This window comes from Embiotoca jacksoni, unplaced genomic scaffold, assembly GCF_022577435.1.
Source record: "Embiotoca jacksoni isolate LCO1_2020_lvr unplaced genomic scaffold, fEmbJac1.0.p SCAF_21, whole genome shotgun sequence".
Classification (NCBI taxonomy): Eukaryota; Metazoa; Chordata; class Actinopteri; family Embiotocidae; genus Embiotoca; species Embiotoca jacksoni.
In genome coordinates this window covers 3,209,279-3,228,410 of record NW_027185352.1, presented here as the reverse complement: position 1 = coordinate 3,228,410, position 19,132 = coordinate 3,209,279, and the positions used below count along the sequence as shown (strand labels likewise).

The window sequence follows — 19,132 nt, the reverse complement described above, 5'->3', positions numbered from 1 at the left end:
GATACTTATTATATCTCTAATCAAAACAAACAATAAAGACGTAACATTAAAAGATGTTACAAGATTCAATGATGTTTTTTTATCATTAATTTTTGTCTGAAATATGTTAATTTACTTCTTGAGGTACTTGTATATACATTGTGGGAAAAGCAGAGGTGGGTATTGTTAAGATTTTAATGATACTGCTGCTCTTTAATTGTGCTGCTTATTGATACAATACTTTAAGGATACTATAATCGTTTCTTTTGGGGGGTTTTTTTTAAGAGAAAAAAAACACAACGTCATGTACTGTAGATATATTAACATTCTTAAGCAGCAGCATTATTTTAAACAGTACTTCTGTCCTCGACAGTGTTTTCATTGTGCAGTTGTTTACCTGCTGCCCCGCATATCTGTTGATGCGCCCGTGTGGCCTTCAGGCTGCTCACATACTGAAGCAACGACAGATCAACTTAGAGGTTGTCTGCCAGAAACTTTGCATTTCTCTGCGTTTATGCGATGGACCTTCACTAGATGTCTTCACAGATTGCTGCTTTTCAGTCCTTACATGCAGAAACATGGTCAGCATCAACGGTAGTGAAGGGTAAAGACAATATCTGGACGTTTATCCTCTCCGCTGCTGTCAGTGTGGTTCTCTGCGTGTGCAGCTGCAAACTGCTGAAGCGGGTCACAGAGAGTTAGTATCAAATTTTGTTACCCATCCATACTTGTAACGGCAATATTGAGAAATATTACAAACCAAGAAATGAATCAATTATCAGAGAAAATAATGAGAAGATTAATCTATAACAAAAATATACATTAGATGCACTGAGATACAAAACGGTTTCATAAGAGCTTCACCTCAGGTAACTACAACAGTAAAATCCTGCTTTTATATACTTGCATTAAATTTATTTTTGACATGCTGGGAAATGTTCACAGTGCTCTCTGATGTGCTGGAGCTCACAGCCTGGCAGAGGTTTTTCAGGCTGGAAACTGGTGTACGACAAATTGAATTAGCACTAAACAGCACTCTCAAGCAAACTTGGTGTGGCCAGCAATTAAAATAATTGTGGGACATGCTGTTAAGAAGACCCACCACACATTGCGAAGCCATGTACCACAGCTTCTTGTTCTGGCCAGAGCAGGTGTCACAGCAGATGGTCTAGTTTTTGCCATACTGGGAGAAAGAAAGGGTGCAGATAAGAGATGACTGTGTTGGAGCCCTTGCTGATACAGTGAGCTTCATTGATCAAGTAGTTAACCTGCTGAAGCACATCCTCACAGCAGACTTCAAATACGCCACACTCAGGAAGCCAAAAAAAGTCCACCAGTCCCGTTTGGAGAGGGTCACTGGGGTAATGGACATGTAGAAACAAGAGCAGAATGGAAAGAATAAGTAAAGAGGGATTCACTCATTAAACATTCATTTTTGAATTATTCTAAATTAATTATACTTTTGTCTTGGTCAGTAAACAATGCAATTTCATTTGCGTTTATCTATCATTTTGTTGCATTATTTATTTTCTCTTTTATTTCTCACAATCTGAGGAAGTGATCTTAAAAGATAATATCGCCCTAAACATACCATAATCAAAGCTGTAGTGCATGATGACTTCTTGGCTACATAAACTCGCGATTACATATATCACGATACTTGAGGTGCTGATTTGATATGTATTATTTGATTTTTAACCCTCCCGTTGTCCTAGGGTCAAAATGACCCGCAGTTGTGTCCAACCAAGTTCTATTTAATTTAATTTAATTTAATTTTTATTTAAATAGTCACCAATGATCCCAAAACATATAAAAATTAAATAGAACTTGGTTGAACACAGCTGCGGGTCATTTTGACCCTAGGACAACGGGAGGGTTTTAAATATTGAAAACTGAATTTTGAATATTGTGATTTTTGTTTATTTTGTTAAAACTAGAGTATGGAAAAAAAAAAAAATTGAATCATATTCTTATTGAGTCCTATTTCCAAAACAATGGACACCTTTTTTGACCTTAATCATTTGTATAACTGGGTATAAAAGAGGTAAATACTTCAAATACTTCTGTATGCTGCTGGAGCGAAAAAATTTCCCCTCGGGGATTAATAAAGTAACTACCTAACCTAACCTAACCTAACCTAAATTAATCAAGCCCCTGAAAACTGCACACAGAACAAAAGTGAGCTTTTACATTAACATCCTTTACATATGAAACTGAACTCAAAACTGTCTGTTTGCATAGGACAAATAAACATATTCATATTCTAAGACATGGGCAGCTTTAAATTGGCAGCATTTAACTGTTCATCAAGGTAGTGCTTGGAAGTGTAAAGATTTTAGTGTAAAAGAAAACAAACGAGCTGGTCAACATGCTTTGCAGTGAGGCTGCTCTTCTGAGCAGTCACAATGTCTAGCTGTAGAGAACGCGTAGAAACGCTTGTCCCTGGTACATGCACGCAGGCACACGCACACACACACACGCACGCACGCACGCACGCACGCACGCACGCACGCACGCACGCACGCACGCACGTACGTACGTACGTACGTACTGGTCGGCTAGCTTGGCCAGGAGAGGGTGCTCATGATGAAGTTCTGTCCACCAGCTTGCAAGTTGATTCTTCAACTTCTGACTTAACCTCGTTGCGGAGTTCAGACATGGCTGTCTCCTTGATGACCATGGCTCTGTGGTGTAAATCATATTTAAAAACTTTTCCACCACGTTGTATGGACGAAAGTCATTGCAGATAAAATGACCAACAGACTGTATGATATGTTTAGCATTCTCTGACCCGTTCGGTTGTTTAGTCAGTGTTTAGTCCAGCGTCAGCTTGCTTGCTGCTGCTGCAGCACAGGTTGTTTAGCTTTTGAATGGTGTCGAGTGAGATGGGCACTCGTGTTCGTCGTATTTCCACAATACGATACATCCCCATGGCAGAGTTTGCATATTGCTTTAGTCATGTGAAGCCCTCCTTTTCCTGGTAGTTAGTGAAATCCAAAGTGTTTCCATACTCTGGATTTAAAACGTCTAATTTTGTCTCACTCATTTTGTTTGACTTTTATTTTTCATGAAAAGTATAACATCAGTCTTCACATATCAGAGACAACAGCCAAGAAATACACTGCGACATCTGCACTGCGCTGCACTGCACATCCTACACTGCGACATCTGCTGGGTAAAAGCTGTAAAAGCTGGCGCTGCGCTAGTGGCAGCCTGCTGCAGCAGCTCCCCCCTGAGAGCCCCCCTGCTGTAGTAAAGAAATTTCCCCTCGGGGATTAATAAAGTGTATAAAATCAAAAAAAATCAAAAAATAACTGCTTTCTGCACCTACCAAGATTAAAGGGAGCAATTCAATTTGAAATTGATTAAATCCTGGATTGAAATAGATTTGAAAAATCATTTAAATAAAAATTGCGGTAATTGTGGGAATCAATCTTTTTCCCCTAGCAGCTAGTAGCCGTGTCCTGGTATGTCTGGCACATGTTCACAGTACAGAGGTGGTGCTCATGTTTCCTTAATTTTGCGGATTTAACATAAGCCCAGAAGGTTGGCGCTGTCAGTTATTTTTCTTGCACACTCAGCACAAGTCTTGTCATGGGTTTCCCAATGACAATGTTCACAGCCTTCACAACACAGTGGCCTACACCAAAGTTTAAGAGGAAAGGGATGCTTGAACAGATTTTTTTTTTTGACATCTTGAATTGATTAAAAAATGAAAGAATTGTAATGAGCAAAAAATCCAGGGATGTGCCCATGGAAATGGCATAGCATGGACATCATCAAAACTTTAATGATGGTGGACTTTTTGGATGTGCTGAACAGTCAACAGCCTCCTGCTCAAAACATGCCCACAATACCTTTTTATCTTCAGTGCTAATCCATGTTGCTTATACAATTTGATAAAGTTGGTGAGCTTGTTTAACACTGGAATAAACAACCAACATCCTGATTAGATTAAGTCGATTACATTTCCATATTAGGACGACCCCATGTAGGCGATTCTTCTCTGTCAAAAACAACCATCTTCAATGTCAATACACTTTATTCACTCTTCAATGAAAAGGTGTTTACGGAAAAACTTTCCGACCTTACAAAACTATACTTTCTATACTTATCATTTAAATGTTACACTAGTATTGACATTGTATTTAAGATGGCAGTTTATTTATTCAGAAACACATAACAACTTAAAACACCCCAAAAATTACTTTTATACTGTAAAAATGTGTTTTTACAAGAACTGACCTCCACCACTTCAGACTCATTTTGATGGAACACTTTACATATGGGTTTTGAGTGGCTGTTTTGCAACTACAAAAAGGGAGGTAAGCAGGCTATAACGTTAACTACAGGCTTAACTGATCGCAATGTTTTTGTCCGTCCACAACTGGGTACATACAATTTAACTTTACACTCATCAGTTATAGAAAAACATAAAACTTCCAACTAACAGCAGGGCAAAAATATATTAACTCTACCAAACTGCAGGAACTCTACCAGCCAGTGTTACACTGAAACCGGTATCCCATCAGATAACCCGTTGTGATATTCTTACCCTCACTCCTGATGCCAAAATTTAACCAACCAAACCACCACTGCCAGTCATCAGATTTTTGTGTAAAGCTGAACTTTGGGCAGACTGCCTGGAGGATCTCTACTGCCCCCTAATGTTCAAGGTGGTAATAAAAATGTGATGTAATTCTTCCAAATTACACCTTCTAAATAATAAGTCAATCTACAGAAAATTCATCAGCAACTGATAATTAGTCGTTCAAGTCATTTTGAGGAGAAATTATCCTCAATTGTGGGAATTAGTTGCACTTCTTAAGTGCTTTTAAGATAAATATCCCTGAGGTTTGGACTGTTGTTTTGACAAAAAAATATTGTATAATGAATAATGAAAAAAATACATGTTGTCTGGCAAGTTTGAGTTATTTTGTACCATTTTTGATTTGCAATGACAAACTCAAACAAATTATGTATTGTAATAATAATAATACTGCTGGAGAAAAAAAAAAACATATTTTTTTGGGCTTGCGTCACCTTAACCAAAACACTGAATCTCAAATTGGAAGATTGTTCACACAAAGTAAATACAATCACAACTCATAAAAGCCGCTCATATATCTCATTGTTAATTATTAGGTTTGAATCACTACAGTAATATGCAATAACATATAGACTGTCACTGCCGAAAACATGACCTTCAAATGAGTGGAATAGTTTGTTCCTCCTCCATCAACCAATTAAAACAAAGTTTGGGCCATATTACGGGCAACTATCTATAAATTATTGCCTTGAATATTTGAGTAATCACAGGAGCTTGATGGGAGGATTGGGCTGTTTTATCATATTTGGACTTGTTACAAACAGAATCCATGGAGAGTCAAAAGTCAAGTCAGTTGAGCTGCTTTTATTGGTCATAAAGGTTGGAATTGAAATTCATGTGGAAAGACTCATCAACGTTGCATCTCAGATTAGTTTCATGTGCTCTCAGTACATAGATTAATAGAAATTGCAAATCTCTTATCAATACATGGAAAGATCTCAGGGGTGTGTTAAGTGCCTCCTTTCCAGAGACATACTGTATGCTCCAGCATGTGGCTTCCACTTACTCTGGCCTGATGTTGATTTGTCATTTGATGTTTTGGCTACTCAGACCACCAAGTGACAGGCAGATACAACTCATAGATTGTATGCCACTTACTTCACATAGTAGATTGACCCTGCTGTAGGCAAATCTTTTGACAGCACCTGTTCTGCCATAATCACATGCCATGCTCATTAAATGCATTATAACACTGCTCTTTGCTTTAAAAATATTTCATGTCTCTATTTTTCTTCTCCTCCAGTTTTTAATCTTGAAATTGGAAAGGCCAGCAATTGTTCAAAGCATCACCTTCGGGAAGTATGAGAAGACTCACGTTTGCAACCTCAAGAAGTTCAAAGTCTTTGGTGGAATGAGTGAAGAGAACATGACAGAGCTTTTATCCAGGTGAGATATTCCCACTTATATAAATCCAGTTCTTGTGATTACTGCAGTAAGAAATGACTGAATTTACAGAAGCTTTAACAGCATTTGTTTGTATTCCTGATTGGAAAAATTGTGATTGTTTGGAGCTGGTGATGCACAGCCTTGGAGTAGGTAGTAGGAGTTCAATTCAATGTTATTTATTTAGCGCCAAATCACAACTCCAGTTATTGCATGGCACTTAACATAGTAAAGTCCTTACAACAGAACTTAAAAACATTATATAAAGAAACCCAACAATTCCCACATGAAAAAAACTCCCCTTCAACAGACAATATTTTTTTGAGCGTTATCTTTTTGTTTGGTGTCTTTCACTCACCCTATTTGGGCTTACCTTGATGCCGATGTCCCCTGCTTTGCATCACATGGTGTAATGCTGCAATAATATTGGTTGATTTGGGAATAGGAGCGCTTGTTTTGATGTAGCTAATGTCCCAAATAAAAATGCAGCAAAACTGTCACTTGGCATGAATTGTGATTTTATTATAATTAATTGTACAGCCTTACATTAGTTAATACTATTACTTTTGTTGTAATGGAATTTTGGCAGGGTATTTGAATGCATCACCCGCCAACATAGATGCCAGCTTTATTAATACCCTGAAATGACCGTGTATCTGAGCTGTCTGAGGCCAGAGAAGGCCTCGCATCACACAATTTTAACCACCATTTGTAGATGCAGCGCTAAACTGTTCACAGACAATGTTTACCAAAAGTGTTTCTAAGCCCAGACTATGATTTCCACTGCAGATTTGTGTCTGTTTTTAATGCAGTGCGGCCTGAGGGCCCGAAGATCACGGTAATTCAATATTTATTTTCAGCGTTGTCCACTGCATACAGACATTCCTCTAGATCAGGGGTGGGCAAACTATGGCCCGGGCCACATCCGGCCCGTTGGTCTTTTTAATCTGGCCTGCTGAAGATTGGTACAGAATTGCCCAAATCAAATCATATCATAATTATGACTGCATTCATTTGACCTTGTCCTGTAATACTTGGCGGTCCACCAGGTGGCGCACTAGGCGCAGTGATACATTGACTTGATTTTGCGGAGGCCGGGCTGCTCTCTGTTGTTACTCTGCTGCTGCTCTGAACACATCTGCAACAATGAACGGGCCAAAGAAAAGAAAAGTCGACAGTGAGTCCCGAGTGTTTAATAAGAAATGGACGACTAAATACTTTTTCACTGAAGTCCGGTCGAAGGCTGTGTGTCTTATTTGCCAAGAAACCGTTACGGTTTTAAAGGAATACAACATCAGCTGTCATTTTTCCACCAAGCATGCTAATTGCGCTAACAACCAGTCAACGCAGGAACGGACGGCGACCGCTCGGAGGTCGGCAGATAGTTTGCAGGCTCAGCAAAACACCTTTATCTGACAAACTGCCATCCAAGAATCAAGCACGAAGGCAAGCTATTTGCTGGCATTCAAATTAGCAAAGACCAGCAAGCCTTTCTCCGAAGGGGAGTTTCTCAAAGAGTGCTGGTAGAGACAGCAGGTGTCTGGTGTCCTGAGAGCAAGAACAAATTAGAAAACATGAGCTCATCACGCAGGACGGTGACTCGCCGTGTTGAGATGATTGACGAAGACTTGGCTAGCAAGCTAAACAAAAAAGCGGAGTCATTTACATTATATTTCTTGGCACTGGACGAAAGTAACGACATAAAGGACACCGCTCAGCTTTTAATTTTTATCAGAGGGATTAATGACAATTTTGAGATAACGGAGGAGTTTTTGGCCATTGAATCCCTGAAGGGGAAAACGCGGGGAGAGGACTTGTATGACGGCGTGTCGGGGGTCATCGAGAGGCTCCAGTTACCTCGGAGTACGCTCGCCAACGTTACCACAGACGGATCGCCAAATCTGACTGGAAAAAACGTCGGGTTGCTCAAAATAATCCAGGAGAGGGTGAAAGAGGACAACCCTGAGCAGGAGGTCATTTTCTTACACTGCATAATCCACCAGGAAGCACTGTGGAAATCCGTACTGCAGCTCGACCACGTAGTGAAGCCAGTTGTAGAAGTGGTTAACTTTATTGGAGCGAGAGGACTTCACCATCCTCAGTTTATTAAGTTTCTTGAAGAAAATGACGCTGATCACCAGGACTTGCTTCACCACTCCAACGTCCGCTGGTTAAGTTTGGGGAAAGTATGTCAACGAGTGTGGGAGCTCAAACAGGAGATTATCGCATTTTTGGAGCTACTTGAGAAAGCTGACGATTTTCCTGAGCTGAGTGACACAGATTGTCTTTGTGATTTAGCTTTTGCTGTGGACGTACTGACACACATGAATGAGCTGAACGTGAAGCTACAAGGGAAAGACCAGTTTGTGCATGAAATGTACACAGACGTCAGAGCCTTCAAAACCAAGCTAGCTTTATTCTCAAAGCAAATGTCAAACAAGTCATTTGCTCATTTCCCCACACTGGCTACGCTGAAAGAGGCCCCTCGACATGTGGAAAAATACAGGAAATCACTGGACAACCTGCACGGAGAATTCTGCCATCGGTTCTCTGATTTTGGAAAAATTGACAAGTCACTTCAGCTGGTGTCGTGTCCCTTCAGCTGGTGTCCTGTCCCTTCAGCTGGTCTCATGTCCCTTCACATGAGACCCTGAAACGGCGCCACAGGAGCTGCAGTTGGAACTGATTGATCTCCAATGTGACACCGTCTCAAAGGAGAAGTTCAACTCTCTTAAACTGGATGAGTTTTATGCTTCATTAAGCGCTGCCAAATTTCCAAACATCCAGAAGATGGCACAGATGGCTGGTGTTGCTTGGCTCTACGTGCGTGTGTGAACAGACTATTAGTGTGATGAACACCAACAAAGCACCTCACAGATCCCAGTTGAGTGATGAACACCTCAGATCTGTTCTGAGAACACAACAAAACTAACACCAGACTTCGATGCACTGGCAAAGAAGGGTGATCAACAACACTGTTCCCACTAAAAGTGAATGTAAGTATTAACACTGTAATGCCTTTTTTATGTTTATGTTTGATATGTATGCATCTGGTGCTGGCCCGGCCCATCTGTCAAATTTTAAAAGTCGATGTGGCCCCTGAGCCAAAAAGCTTGCCCACCCCTGCTCTAGATTCTTTTAATTTTTTTCATGATTGTGTGTACCGTAGATGATGAAATTCCAAATTCCAAAATTCTTTCCAATTTTACATTGAGGAATATTATTCTTCAATTATAGCACTATTTTCCCCAAGCAGTGCACTGCTGAGAGACTCTCTGGGATGCTCTTTTTAGTTTTCACTCGATGGGTTTTGCTGCACAATCACTTTTAGTGGAGAAAAATAATACAGAAGAATAATCAAAACAAAGACGAGGGTTCTGCACAGCTATGCTGCTTGAACCTGTAAATAGAGCTAAGGGTGCTGCGATCAATCGTACAATAAGTTAAAAAGTTTTATCGTCTGTCTCTAAAAAGGCTATTCAGAGGAGCCTGTGCGCTTCTAGCCAGCCACAATGCTAGCATTAGCTTCTTAACAACAGGTCATGCAAGTTAAATGTCACTTAACTTAAAATAGTACCAAGTACTACAAAGAACATGTACATGGTTCTCACAGATAGCATAGATATAAATATTAGTTGATCTTAAATAGTTTTGTTGGAGATTAAACACCCCAAGCAGCATAAGGCAACATACACAATAATAAAGCTCTTCGCTTGACCTCATGGTGTCAGTTTTTTTTCATTCGGCTTATGTGAAATTGAAAGTGCAAGCACTTGGGCGCTGCTCCTAAGTGTTTTAACTGTAGGGCAAATCCAGGTTCTTGAGAAGAGATCGCTGCGGAAACACTCGGCTTTGTGTGTCTCGATCATAGACTGTGTATTAAAGTGGACATAGCTTCCCAATCTGAAAAATGAGGCCGATGCGGAAGTGCCTTGAGCTGCAATTCCACCGGGTGCTGCTAGCGGTTGGCTCCTAAAAGCCTCCGGCTCCGTTGACTCCCACTCAACTAGTCTCATAAAATTCTCAGTCAATATAATGTCTCGGTTATTTCATTGTTGTTAGCTAAAGTCGCTCCTTCTTCTTCTCCTTTCTGGCTGTCCATCTTAAAAATAATCCCCTCATACTATTATTATAATAAGCTTCAAAACGACGTGTTTTGGGGGGCGTCTTTGTTTGATTGACAGGCCTGTGATAAACATCAGATTGGTCAGATCCCCCGCTGACAGACAGAGATTTCTGAAATATGGAGAGCAGTGTTTCCCCTCGGGTAGAGTTGTTGCAGTGGTGAGGCACACGTCCACAAAAAAATTGCATATGTGTACACATGACAAAACAAAATTATTTGGGTGTGCATATATATATATATATATATATAAGAAAATACAAAACTTGTTACAGCAGCGGTCCTGAAAGAGGTTGGTTGTTACTATGTCGTTCATAGCCTCATGCAGTTTGCTCTTGTTTTGTTTGATTAACCCAGTTCACTGTTTGTTCAGTCATGTCAGAAAGACAGACAAAAAAGACTAACTAAATAGAGAACCAGTGTTAGAAGTCAATAAGTGATTAGCTCAGAGCCAGTCAACAAATACAAATCTGGGCAATGTTCTGACTTGAACTATTGGAATCCATTTAAAATGTTAACATTTGAATGGTTAAGTTACATAGTAGAAAAGGCTTTGGTGAGGTGGTTGGGTTATGTTTTAGATCTGACTGAGCCACATTGTGCTTTCCTAATTAATATTATTAGAAAATGAAATGTTTTTGGTGTCAAAATTGTTGCCATTCAACCCGCACCTTTTATATGGAGATGTTGGGTATCCAGTGATCCTGGAGCATTGTCTTTGGACAATCTGCAATCAGTACAGGAAGGTTATTCCGGTAATTGGAGAATTCCATCTACCAGACTGCCTGTTACAGAAGAGGACAGATCATAGCTGTAGCCATCAAACCCACAAATTAAGTATTGTTTATACTCCAGTGTTGGAGGACTATCCAGAATGTTCCAGCATATGGATTCAGTTGGCATCTCATCCCAGTAATGTTATTTGTGAGAAGACACTTCATCTTGATTCTATCTTTCTCTGTCTACCAGTGGCCTTAAGAATGACTACAACAAGGAAACGTTCACCTTAAAGCACAAGATTGATGAGCAGATGTTTCCCTGCAGGTTTGTCAAAATAGGTAAGAACTGATAAAGTTGGGAAAAACATCTGTCCTTTGTTCTGTCCAAAGAGTTCATGTTTTTACACATTTGTTTTATTTTTCTCCACCTTTTCTTCCTTTTTTTGTCTCAGTGCCTCTGATGTCTTGGGGCCCGAGTTTTAACTTCAGCATCTGGTACATTGAGTTGCACGGTATTGAAGACCCTGATGTGGTGCAGCCCTGCCTTAACTGGTACAGCAAGGTAACAACTTAGCCTGGAGCTTGGAGACATGGGGTAGAACTGAAATAGTTGATTACTGATTTTGCAGACTTGAATCTATATTTAGATGGATTAATCCGCTGGCAGGAGAACTAAACTGCCTCTGAGGGGTCTATTAACAAGACAAATGTCATTAAGCAGGGCGAGTAAGGATATAATCAAGCCTTTGATAGGTTTTCTTTCATCAAACTAGTAAGAAACATCAAAAGAATCTGCTTAGTTTTAGTAAATTTGTGTCTTAATTTTAGCTGAAAGCAACTGTAACTCTTACTGTAGCTTTTCAACCCATGTTTCCAGTTTGTTCTATTTTAAATTCAGCTGATCAAAAGGGACCTAATCTGAACTCCTACACCTTCCAAGCATGTGATAGCATAAAAAGCAAGATCTCATGTCCATAACAAAAATGTGATTTGGGTAAATTTGTTGTAGTGAAATTTAGTTAAAGACCAAACAAACGGCTTCTAGTGAAATAAGTTTTAGCAAGGCTGGCTGTTATATTTTATATCTATATATTATTTGTTAATAGTGATGAAGGTACAAAACCCTTTTCATCAATACTTTATTTTTTAGTTGAATTTTGCTAAATATGAATGTTCTGTAAAACTAGACATGTAGCGATACCACTTTTTTATTTAGGCTGTTGGCATTTCAAGTGCAGGAATTGTGATGTGAAAACAAAAACTGTAAAATATGAATACAGCAGATTCTCAACCTACGAACACAATGCGTTCCGAACAGCTGTTCGTAAGCTGAATTGTTTGCAAGTCGTTATATATTAAATTAGCATTTAGCATTAGCATTTAGCATTAGCATTTGCTTTCTTAGGCATGGTAAACACGTGAGAAACAGGTGATAAATATATGAGAAACGGTAAAGTATCCAAGATGGTACCAACTAAGATGAACACAACAACGAAGTGAGTGTTGGAGCAACGAACGAAGTGTTGGAGATGAGCCAGTGCTGCTCAGCGTGGGTTGCGGCAGAAAGGGGAATCAGTCGGATGTGGTGCGCTGTACAAAATACGAACTTGCGAACGCAATACAGCATTTTACGAACATTTATGGACATCCGTCAGTGGTTGTTCGTATCTACGAATGTTCGTAGCTCGAATGTTCGTAAGTTGAGAACCCTCTGTAATATAAAACGATGCTAGTTAAGATTGTACATAGTACAGATGGAAGGCATATGATGGTAGACCAAATAAGTACAGTATGCCACAATGTAAATGTATACATGGACTGAACAAATATACAAGTGGGCTAAATAAATACATAATGCAGTGCAAAATAAATCGTGCAATATAAAAGGGCAACAGTGATGCAACTAGTAACCACACTGGTAATTGTGTAGTGGCTGTACTTAGTCCTGAGATGACCAGTCAGGGGACTGGTGTATGTGTGTAATGTTGGACTGTTTCAGTGTGTGGGAGTGGGAGAAGTGGACCCGGCATGTGAGGGTGGCAGTGTGTAGTAGTAGTGGGGTGTGATGATGAGGTGTTTATGTGGTGGACAGAAGCAGGGTGTTCAGAAAGTTTGACAGCTTTGGGGGAAAAGCTGTTGCAGAAACTTACAGAGCTGAGTTCTGAGGCTGCGGAACCTTCTGCATGATGGCAGAGAAGTAAAACAGACTGTGAGTGGTGAGAGGGATCCTTCACTATGAAGGTTCTGTATGCACAGCGCTTCCGAAAGATGTCCTGGATGGAGAGGACGGAGACCCCTATGGTTTTCTCAGCAGTCCTGACTATCTGTGGCAGGGTTCTGCGTTCCAATGACTTGCAATTCCCAAACCACACAGTGATGCAGCTCAATAAAAATAGTTGCCCGTTTAAAGTTTGTCCACTGCCGGTGTGCACTAGTGTCACACAATAACTCACTTGGATGTCCTGATACCCTACTGATTAAGGTGCATATATCTCAAAATCCCAATAGTGACAGTAGTGACATCCACAGTTCAGCCTTGACTGGCAGACTTTGGCAGCTGAAACTTGTTTTTGTTGACTGATTTGAACCTATATCGGCTCCCTCTTCATTGTGTCCTCACAGTACAGAGAACAAGAAGCCATCCGCCTTTGCCTCAAACACTTCCGGCAGCATAACTATACAGAGGCCTTTGAGTCGCTGCAGAAGAAGACTCGAATAGCGCTAGAGCACCCCATGCTCACCCACTTGCATGACCGACTGGTGCTGCATGGAGACTTCGATGCCTGTGAGGAGCTCATAGACAAAGCTGTGAGAGGTATTGTCCTTAACATTAAAGTTTCGTCTTAGTCCGAGGTTACTTGGACATTTTTTTTTTTTAATTTGGAAATATGTTTAGGTTATATTTTTGTTTTCTAATGGTGATTTCTGCCCTATTTGATCATCTTCTCTCTCTAGACGGTTTGTTTAACCAGTATATCAGCCAGCAGGAGTACAAACCCAGGTGGAGTCAGATCATCCCAAAATGCAACAAAGGTACAAGCGCCCAAGAAATCAACCGAGACGACATTAACAGTGAGACCATCTATTCAAGTGGGAAGAATTTTCCCATTTGCCATTCAAACATTTCCGTACACTTTGAAAGCTTTATGACCTTGTCTCTAAGCCCTCCCTTTTTGTTTGATGCCTCCCTCCTACCCCCTTGCTCCTTCCATCATTCCACACTTTTACATTATCCACTCCCTCACTTTCTTTCGGCGTCATCCTCCATCCATCCCATGCTCATACACCATCCTCGTCTCTTCCTTCATCTCATCCTTGCAGGTGACAACGATGACAACAGGCCCGGGATGAGGGGAGGACATCAAATGGTCATCGACGTCCAGACTGGTGAGACCTGTGCAGCCAGTGTTGTGACTTGGCTGTGACTCACATCCTCTTATATAGACTCAGAATGCAATTCTCGATTGCTAATCAAGTCAACCCTCCCTCTGCCCTCCGCCTATGAGCACCCATTTGCAAGTAACCATTTCTGTCCTCCCCAAGTATGTGTGTGGGAAACACTGCATATTGTACAAACCTTCTGCAATCTACTCCGAACCGGGTCGTGGCTGACTGGTAGTTCACTAGCCACAGGTTGGAAACCCCTGGTGTAAGAATATGACAGCTAGCATAACTAACATACATAACTAACAACATATATAAATAATCAAAGTAAAATTCAATTAAAAGTAATACTGTAATATTTGTTATTTATTTTCAAAAATGAAGTGTCATATTGGCCATTTTTATTGTAACAGTTAATACACTTTAATGAGAAGACTGAGTTATGTACTGTCAAATTGAATAAATGTCCATTCAGACAGGAGCAACATATTCATTATTAGTAGTGCAAAGGCAAAACTCGCGCTCTACAACCGTTCTTTCAAGAGTTGGAGTGCCTGGACATACAGTAAACAGACTTCTGAAAGTAATTGTTTGGGTTGCTAAGCATTCATAGATGTTTAATAGGATTAAGAGCAGGACTCCTTGAAGGCCACTTTAGAATAGTCCAATGTTTTGGGAGCTTTTAGCTCTGTGTTTTGGGTCATTATCCGGCTGAAAGCCCTTTTTGACATCAGACAGCACGTTTGGCCTCGGTAGTCTTGAAATTTGACTGTGAGCTGATGTGACTTATCTAAGAAGCGCCATTGCACACGAGTAACTTTCCTTGTGTCTATTAACCCTGCAACTCTTGGTTATAAAAAAACAACAACAACTGATTGGTCAACTAATTATATTGTAGGTATACTGTAGGCTTCGGCCACATCTATTTTTTATTTTTTTTTCTCTGTGTATACGGCACATGACCATAGCCTACAGTACTGAAAGTGTTACTTTGATTCTTGCCGGGACAAACTTTTTAACTACATTATTTTGTAGCTCTGTGTCCAAACCACCAATCCTCCACCCTACCTCCAAATAATTATTCTCTAGGCTGTTCCTTGTTGTAATAAATGTATTTCATTTTTAATATAGTTTCCTTTTTCAACAATAGAGCAATATTAAACAAAACAAAAATTCAGTTTTTCACATTTTTACTGAAGATTGTCAGACATGAATATTTAATTCCAACCACACAAAATGAAAATAGGCTAATGGAATAGACAGACTCTTATGGGCTCTTATGTTAGTTAAAGGTAATTTTAACTGAATGTGATATATGAAAATAGGTCTATAAATAGTCTGAATAATTTTGCCTCAATAAATTCTTGTGCTACCAGCCAAAAGGTCATTGATCAGCCCTTATGTTTTACCTAATCATCCAGCTTTGTCCAGCTCTGGATAAAGCGGTGAAAGGAAAGACGTTCCTGCTGTGTAGAATCTTTCTTCAAAAGCTGTAATACCAGCCCACATGCTGCAGGTTTTGCAGTTTGATGTTACTTGCTTTCATCACAGCTTTACATAGTGCATCAAACAATAGTGCTGTACTTGCATTTGCTGTCTTGCCTGTATCATTGGATCTGAACTCCAGATTGCCATACAGAGTTGTGTATCTCCACCAACTAAACTGATCCTCCAGCTACCTACATCTTGACTGACCTCTGGTGGAGCGTCTTCTGCACCACAATGTTATTAGAGCATCTCTGCGACAATTAAATAGAAAAAGAATATTTGGGATTTCAAAATGGTGTGTTACACTTTATTTAATGTGATAACACCTAATTGTAGTTTGCTGTGCATCTGTAACATGTAATGACCACAAATTATTTTAAAAAGTTAGAGCTGGTTGTATTGGACTCTGTATTGGACAATGGTGCTTAGTCACATAGAAAAAACCTGACTTTCCATATTCTCTGTAAAACCACCACCAGATTTAAAGGCTGTACTAAAGCATAACCCAAATCTGATTATTCACTGTAACTTCTTGAGTCCATGAAAGGTAAACTAAAGCTCTTTACTATCCAACTCGACAGAAACCCTGACAGACGACAGTGCTTCCAAAACAGAATACACATAAAGAAAAAAGTCTCTGTTGTACAGCTGCAGTTGTACAACAGTTATAAGTGGGTACTTGCTGAGCAGTTTTTATGCCCTGCAGAGACCGTCTACCTGTTTGGGGGCTGGGATGGCACACAGGACCTGGCAGACTTCTGGGCTTACAGTGTTCAGGAGAACCAGTGGGCCTGCATCTCCAGAGACACAGAAAAAGAGGTAAGGAAGGGTCTGAAAATGGAATTGTCTTATTTTTCCAAATAATCTTTAATTAATCTATTTTTGATTGAAACTTTGACCATGTTCCCGCATTGTGAGGATGGAATAATTTCTTTTTTTTTTTGGAAGGTAGATTTTATTCAGTGAAGACCGAATTCAGGAAAATGTTTTGTTTTTATGAAGTCTTCACATCACGTCTTGGTTGATGGTTTGAGGAACAATATTTATGAATAGTTTGGTCTCCTTTTTAAACACATTATACCCTACTCATCCGGACTAGTTCTTGACTGAAGACACTAATAATATGTAAAACAGCTGCGTAAGCTTGTCTTCTGTGTACCAATCAGAGCGGTCCAAGTGCTCGCTCGTGCCACAAGATGTGCATTGACTCGCAGCGACGTCAGATCTACACACTGGGTCGATACCTGGACTCCAGTGTCCGGAACAGCAAGTCTCTGAAGAGTGACTTCTACTGCTACGACATCGACGCCAACACGTGGACGCTGCTCAGCGAGGACACTTCAGCTGACGGAGGGCCGAAGTTGGTGTTCGACCACCAGGTAGCTGCAAAGCCGGACCTGTCTCGCTCCTTTTTACACACAGGCTGGGAAATTGGCAACAAGTTGAGAATACTGCTGCAGTTTTGTAAATTTATCTGCTCGAGCATCCACCTTATCAGGTGATTGGTCATTTCAAAGATGTCCTACTCCACTCTAAATCCTGAGCCTTCAAAATGATTATTAAGCCTACCCTCTCTGAAAACAATGTCAACAAAAATTGAACATTTAGTTAATGTAAATTGAAGACAAGTAGGATAAAAAAACGTTGTTTTTTTTTTTATCACAAAATCATTTTTATTTGAATTTTGTGTCTTCAAAGATTTACAATTTAAGATTTACTTCAATAATGTTATTCAAGTTCATCTTTTAAGGGGTTGCAAAGGTTTTGTGTGCAACTTGAGACATCCTCTCTTTTTGAGCTGAATTCTGTACATACTATAAATAAATAAACTTAACATCTTCTCAAATGGGAAATGGGGCTGGGCAATGTGGCCTCATGTACTCACAATCAACCAGAACAAGCTTCTGCTAAAACACCCCCAACATTAATTTGAATAAGTTATGAAGTATATATACATCATCTATGTTTTGAAATATAGATGAAATCAAGGCCTTTGTGTCATGTTTCAACAAACCCAGTGGAAATCCAAAACTCCTTCTGCTGTCCTTTACATTCTCTCTTCACCCCGTTGTCTCATTTCTCAAGCTCTCTGTTTTCTCCTCTCTTCCTGCAGATGTGCATGGACTCTGAGAAGCACATGATCTACACGTTTGGCGGTCGAATCCTGACGTGTAACGGCAGCGTGGAGGACAGCCGGACGTCGGAGCCACAGTTCAGCGGCCTGTATGCCTACCATTGCCAGGCAGCGACATGGAGCCTCTTGCGGGAGGACTCTTGTAATGCCGGGCCAGAGGATATCCAGTCCCGCATCGGGCACTGCATGCTCTTCCACACTGTGAGCCTGGATACAGATTTTCTCTTGCACATAATAGTACTGTTAGACTTATAATATTAGACACTGAGTTAAATCTTTATTATTTCTGTATTTTACCACCAGAGAAACCGCTGTCTGTATGTGTTCGGGGGTCAGAGGTCGAAGACGTACCTCAATGATTTCTTCAGCTACGACGTGGACGGAGACCACGTAGAGATCATATCAGACGGTACCAAGAAGGACTCGGGGATGGGTGAGAAGCAAAATTCCAGGATACAATACAGTTTCAACCTAAACCAAAATTTATAAAGCTCCACTTGTCAATTTGACACTCTTTTATCGATCAAAAAAATTCCACCTTGTGAGGTTGAGAAATTAAATTTTAACTCAGATTTTAAATCTCTGGTAACAGTGATCTGAATGATCAGCCAATCAATTTAATTACCTTTTGCTTGTTTTCTGCTTCCTTGTGTCCATTGCCTACAGTTTAGTGCTATATTTATATATGTATATACAGTGGGTACGGAAAGTATTCAGACCCCTTTAAATTTTTCACTCTTTGTTTCATTGCAGCCATTTGCTAAAATCAAAAAAGTTCATTTTATTTCTCATTAATGTACACTCGGCACCCCATCTTGACAGAAAAAAACAGAAATGTAGAAATGTGTGCAAATTTATTAAAAAAGAAAAACGGAACTATCACATGGTCATAAGTATTCAGACCCTTTGCTGTGACACTCATATTTAACTCACATGCTGTCCATTTCTTCTGATCCTCCTTGAGATGGTTCTACGCCTTCATTGGAGTCCAGCTGTGTTTAATTAAACTGATTGGACTTGATTAGGAAAGGCACACACCTATCTATATAAGACCTTACAGCTCACAGTGCATGTCAGAGCAAATGAGAATCATGAGGTCGAAGGAACTGTCCAAGGAGCTCAGAGACAGAATTGTGGCAAGGCGCAGATCTGGCCAAGGTTACAAAATAATTTCTGCAGCACTCAAGGTTCCTAAGAGCACAGTGGCCTCCATAATCCTTAAATGGAAGAAGTTTGGGACGACCAGAACTCTTCCTAGACCTGGCCGTCCAGCCAAACTGAGCAATCGTGGGAGAAGAGCCTTGGTGAGAGAG

General features: G+C 40.1%; 1 protein-coding gene across 3 annotated transcripts in view; it reads left to right on the top strand.

Annotated features, from left to right (window-relative positions):
- The window catches only part of mkln1 (muskelin 1, intracellular mediator containing kelch motifs), a 33,693-nt gene that overhangs the window by 2,212 nt on the left and 12,349 nt on the right, over positions 1 to 19,132 (top strand). The window contains exons 3-12 of one of the 3 annotated variants that reach the window (XM_069156422.1): positions 5,832 to 5,974; positions 11,064 to 11,152; positions 11,266 to 11,375; positions 13,436 to 13,628; positions 13,769 to 13,846; positions 14,135 to 14,200; positions 16,392 to 16,504; positions 16,852 to 17,064; positions 17,799 to 18,020; positions 18,123 to 18,252. In XM_069156422.1, the coding sequence (XP_069012523.1) occupies positions 5,832 to 5,974; positions 11,064 to 11,152; positions 11,266 to 11,375; positions 13,436 to 13,628; positions 13,769 to 13,846; positions 14,135 to 14,200; positions 16,392 to 16,504; positions 16,852 to 17,064; positions 17,799 to 18,020; positions 18,123 to 18,252 (1,357 nt within the window). Of the gene's footprint in view, positions 1 to 5,831; positions 5,975 to 8,883; positions 8,968 to 11,063; positions 11,153 to 11,265; positions 11,376 to 13,435; positions 13,629 to 13,768; positions 13,886 to 14,134; positions 14,201 to 16,391; positions 16,505 to 16,851; positions 17,065 to 17,798; positions 18,021 to 18,122; positions 18,253 to 19,132 lie in introns of those variants that run through there. The other 2 variants (XM_069156421.1, XM_069156423.1) reach the window with 2 other exon arrangements.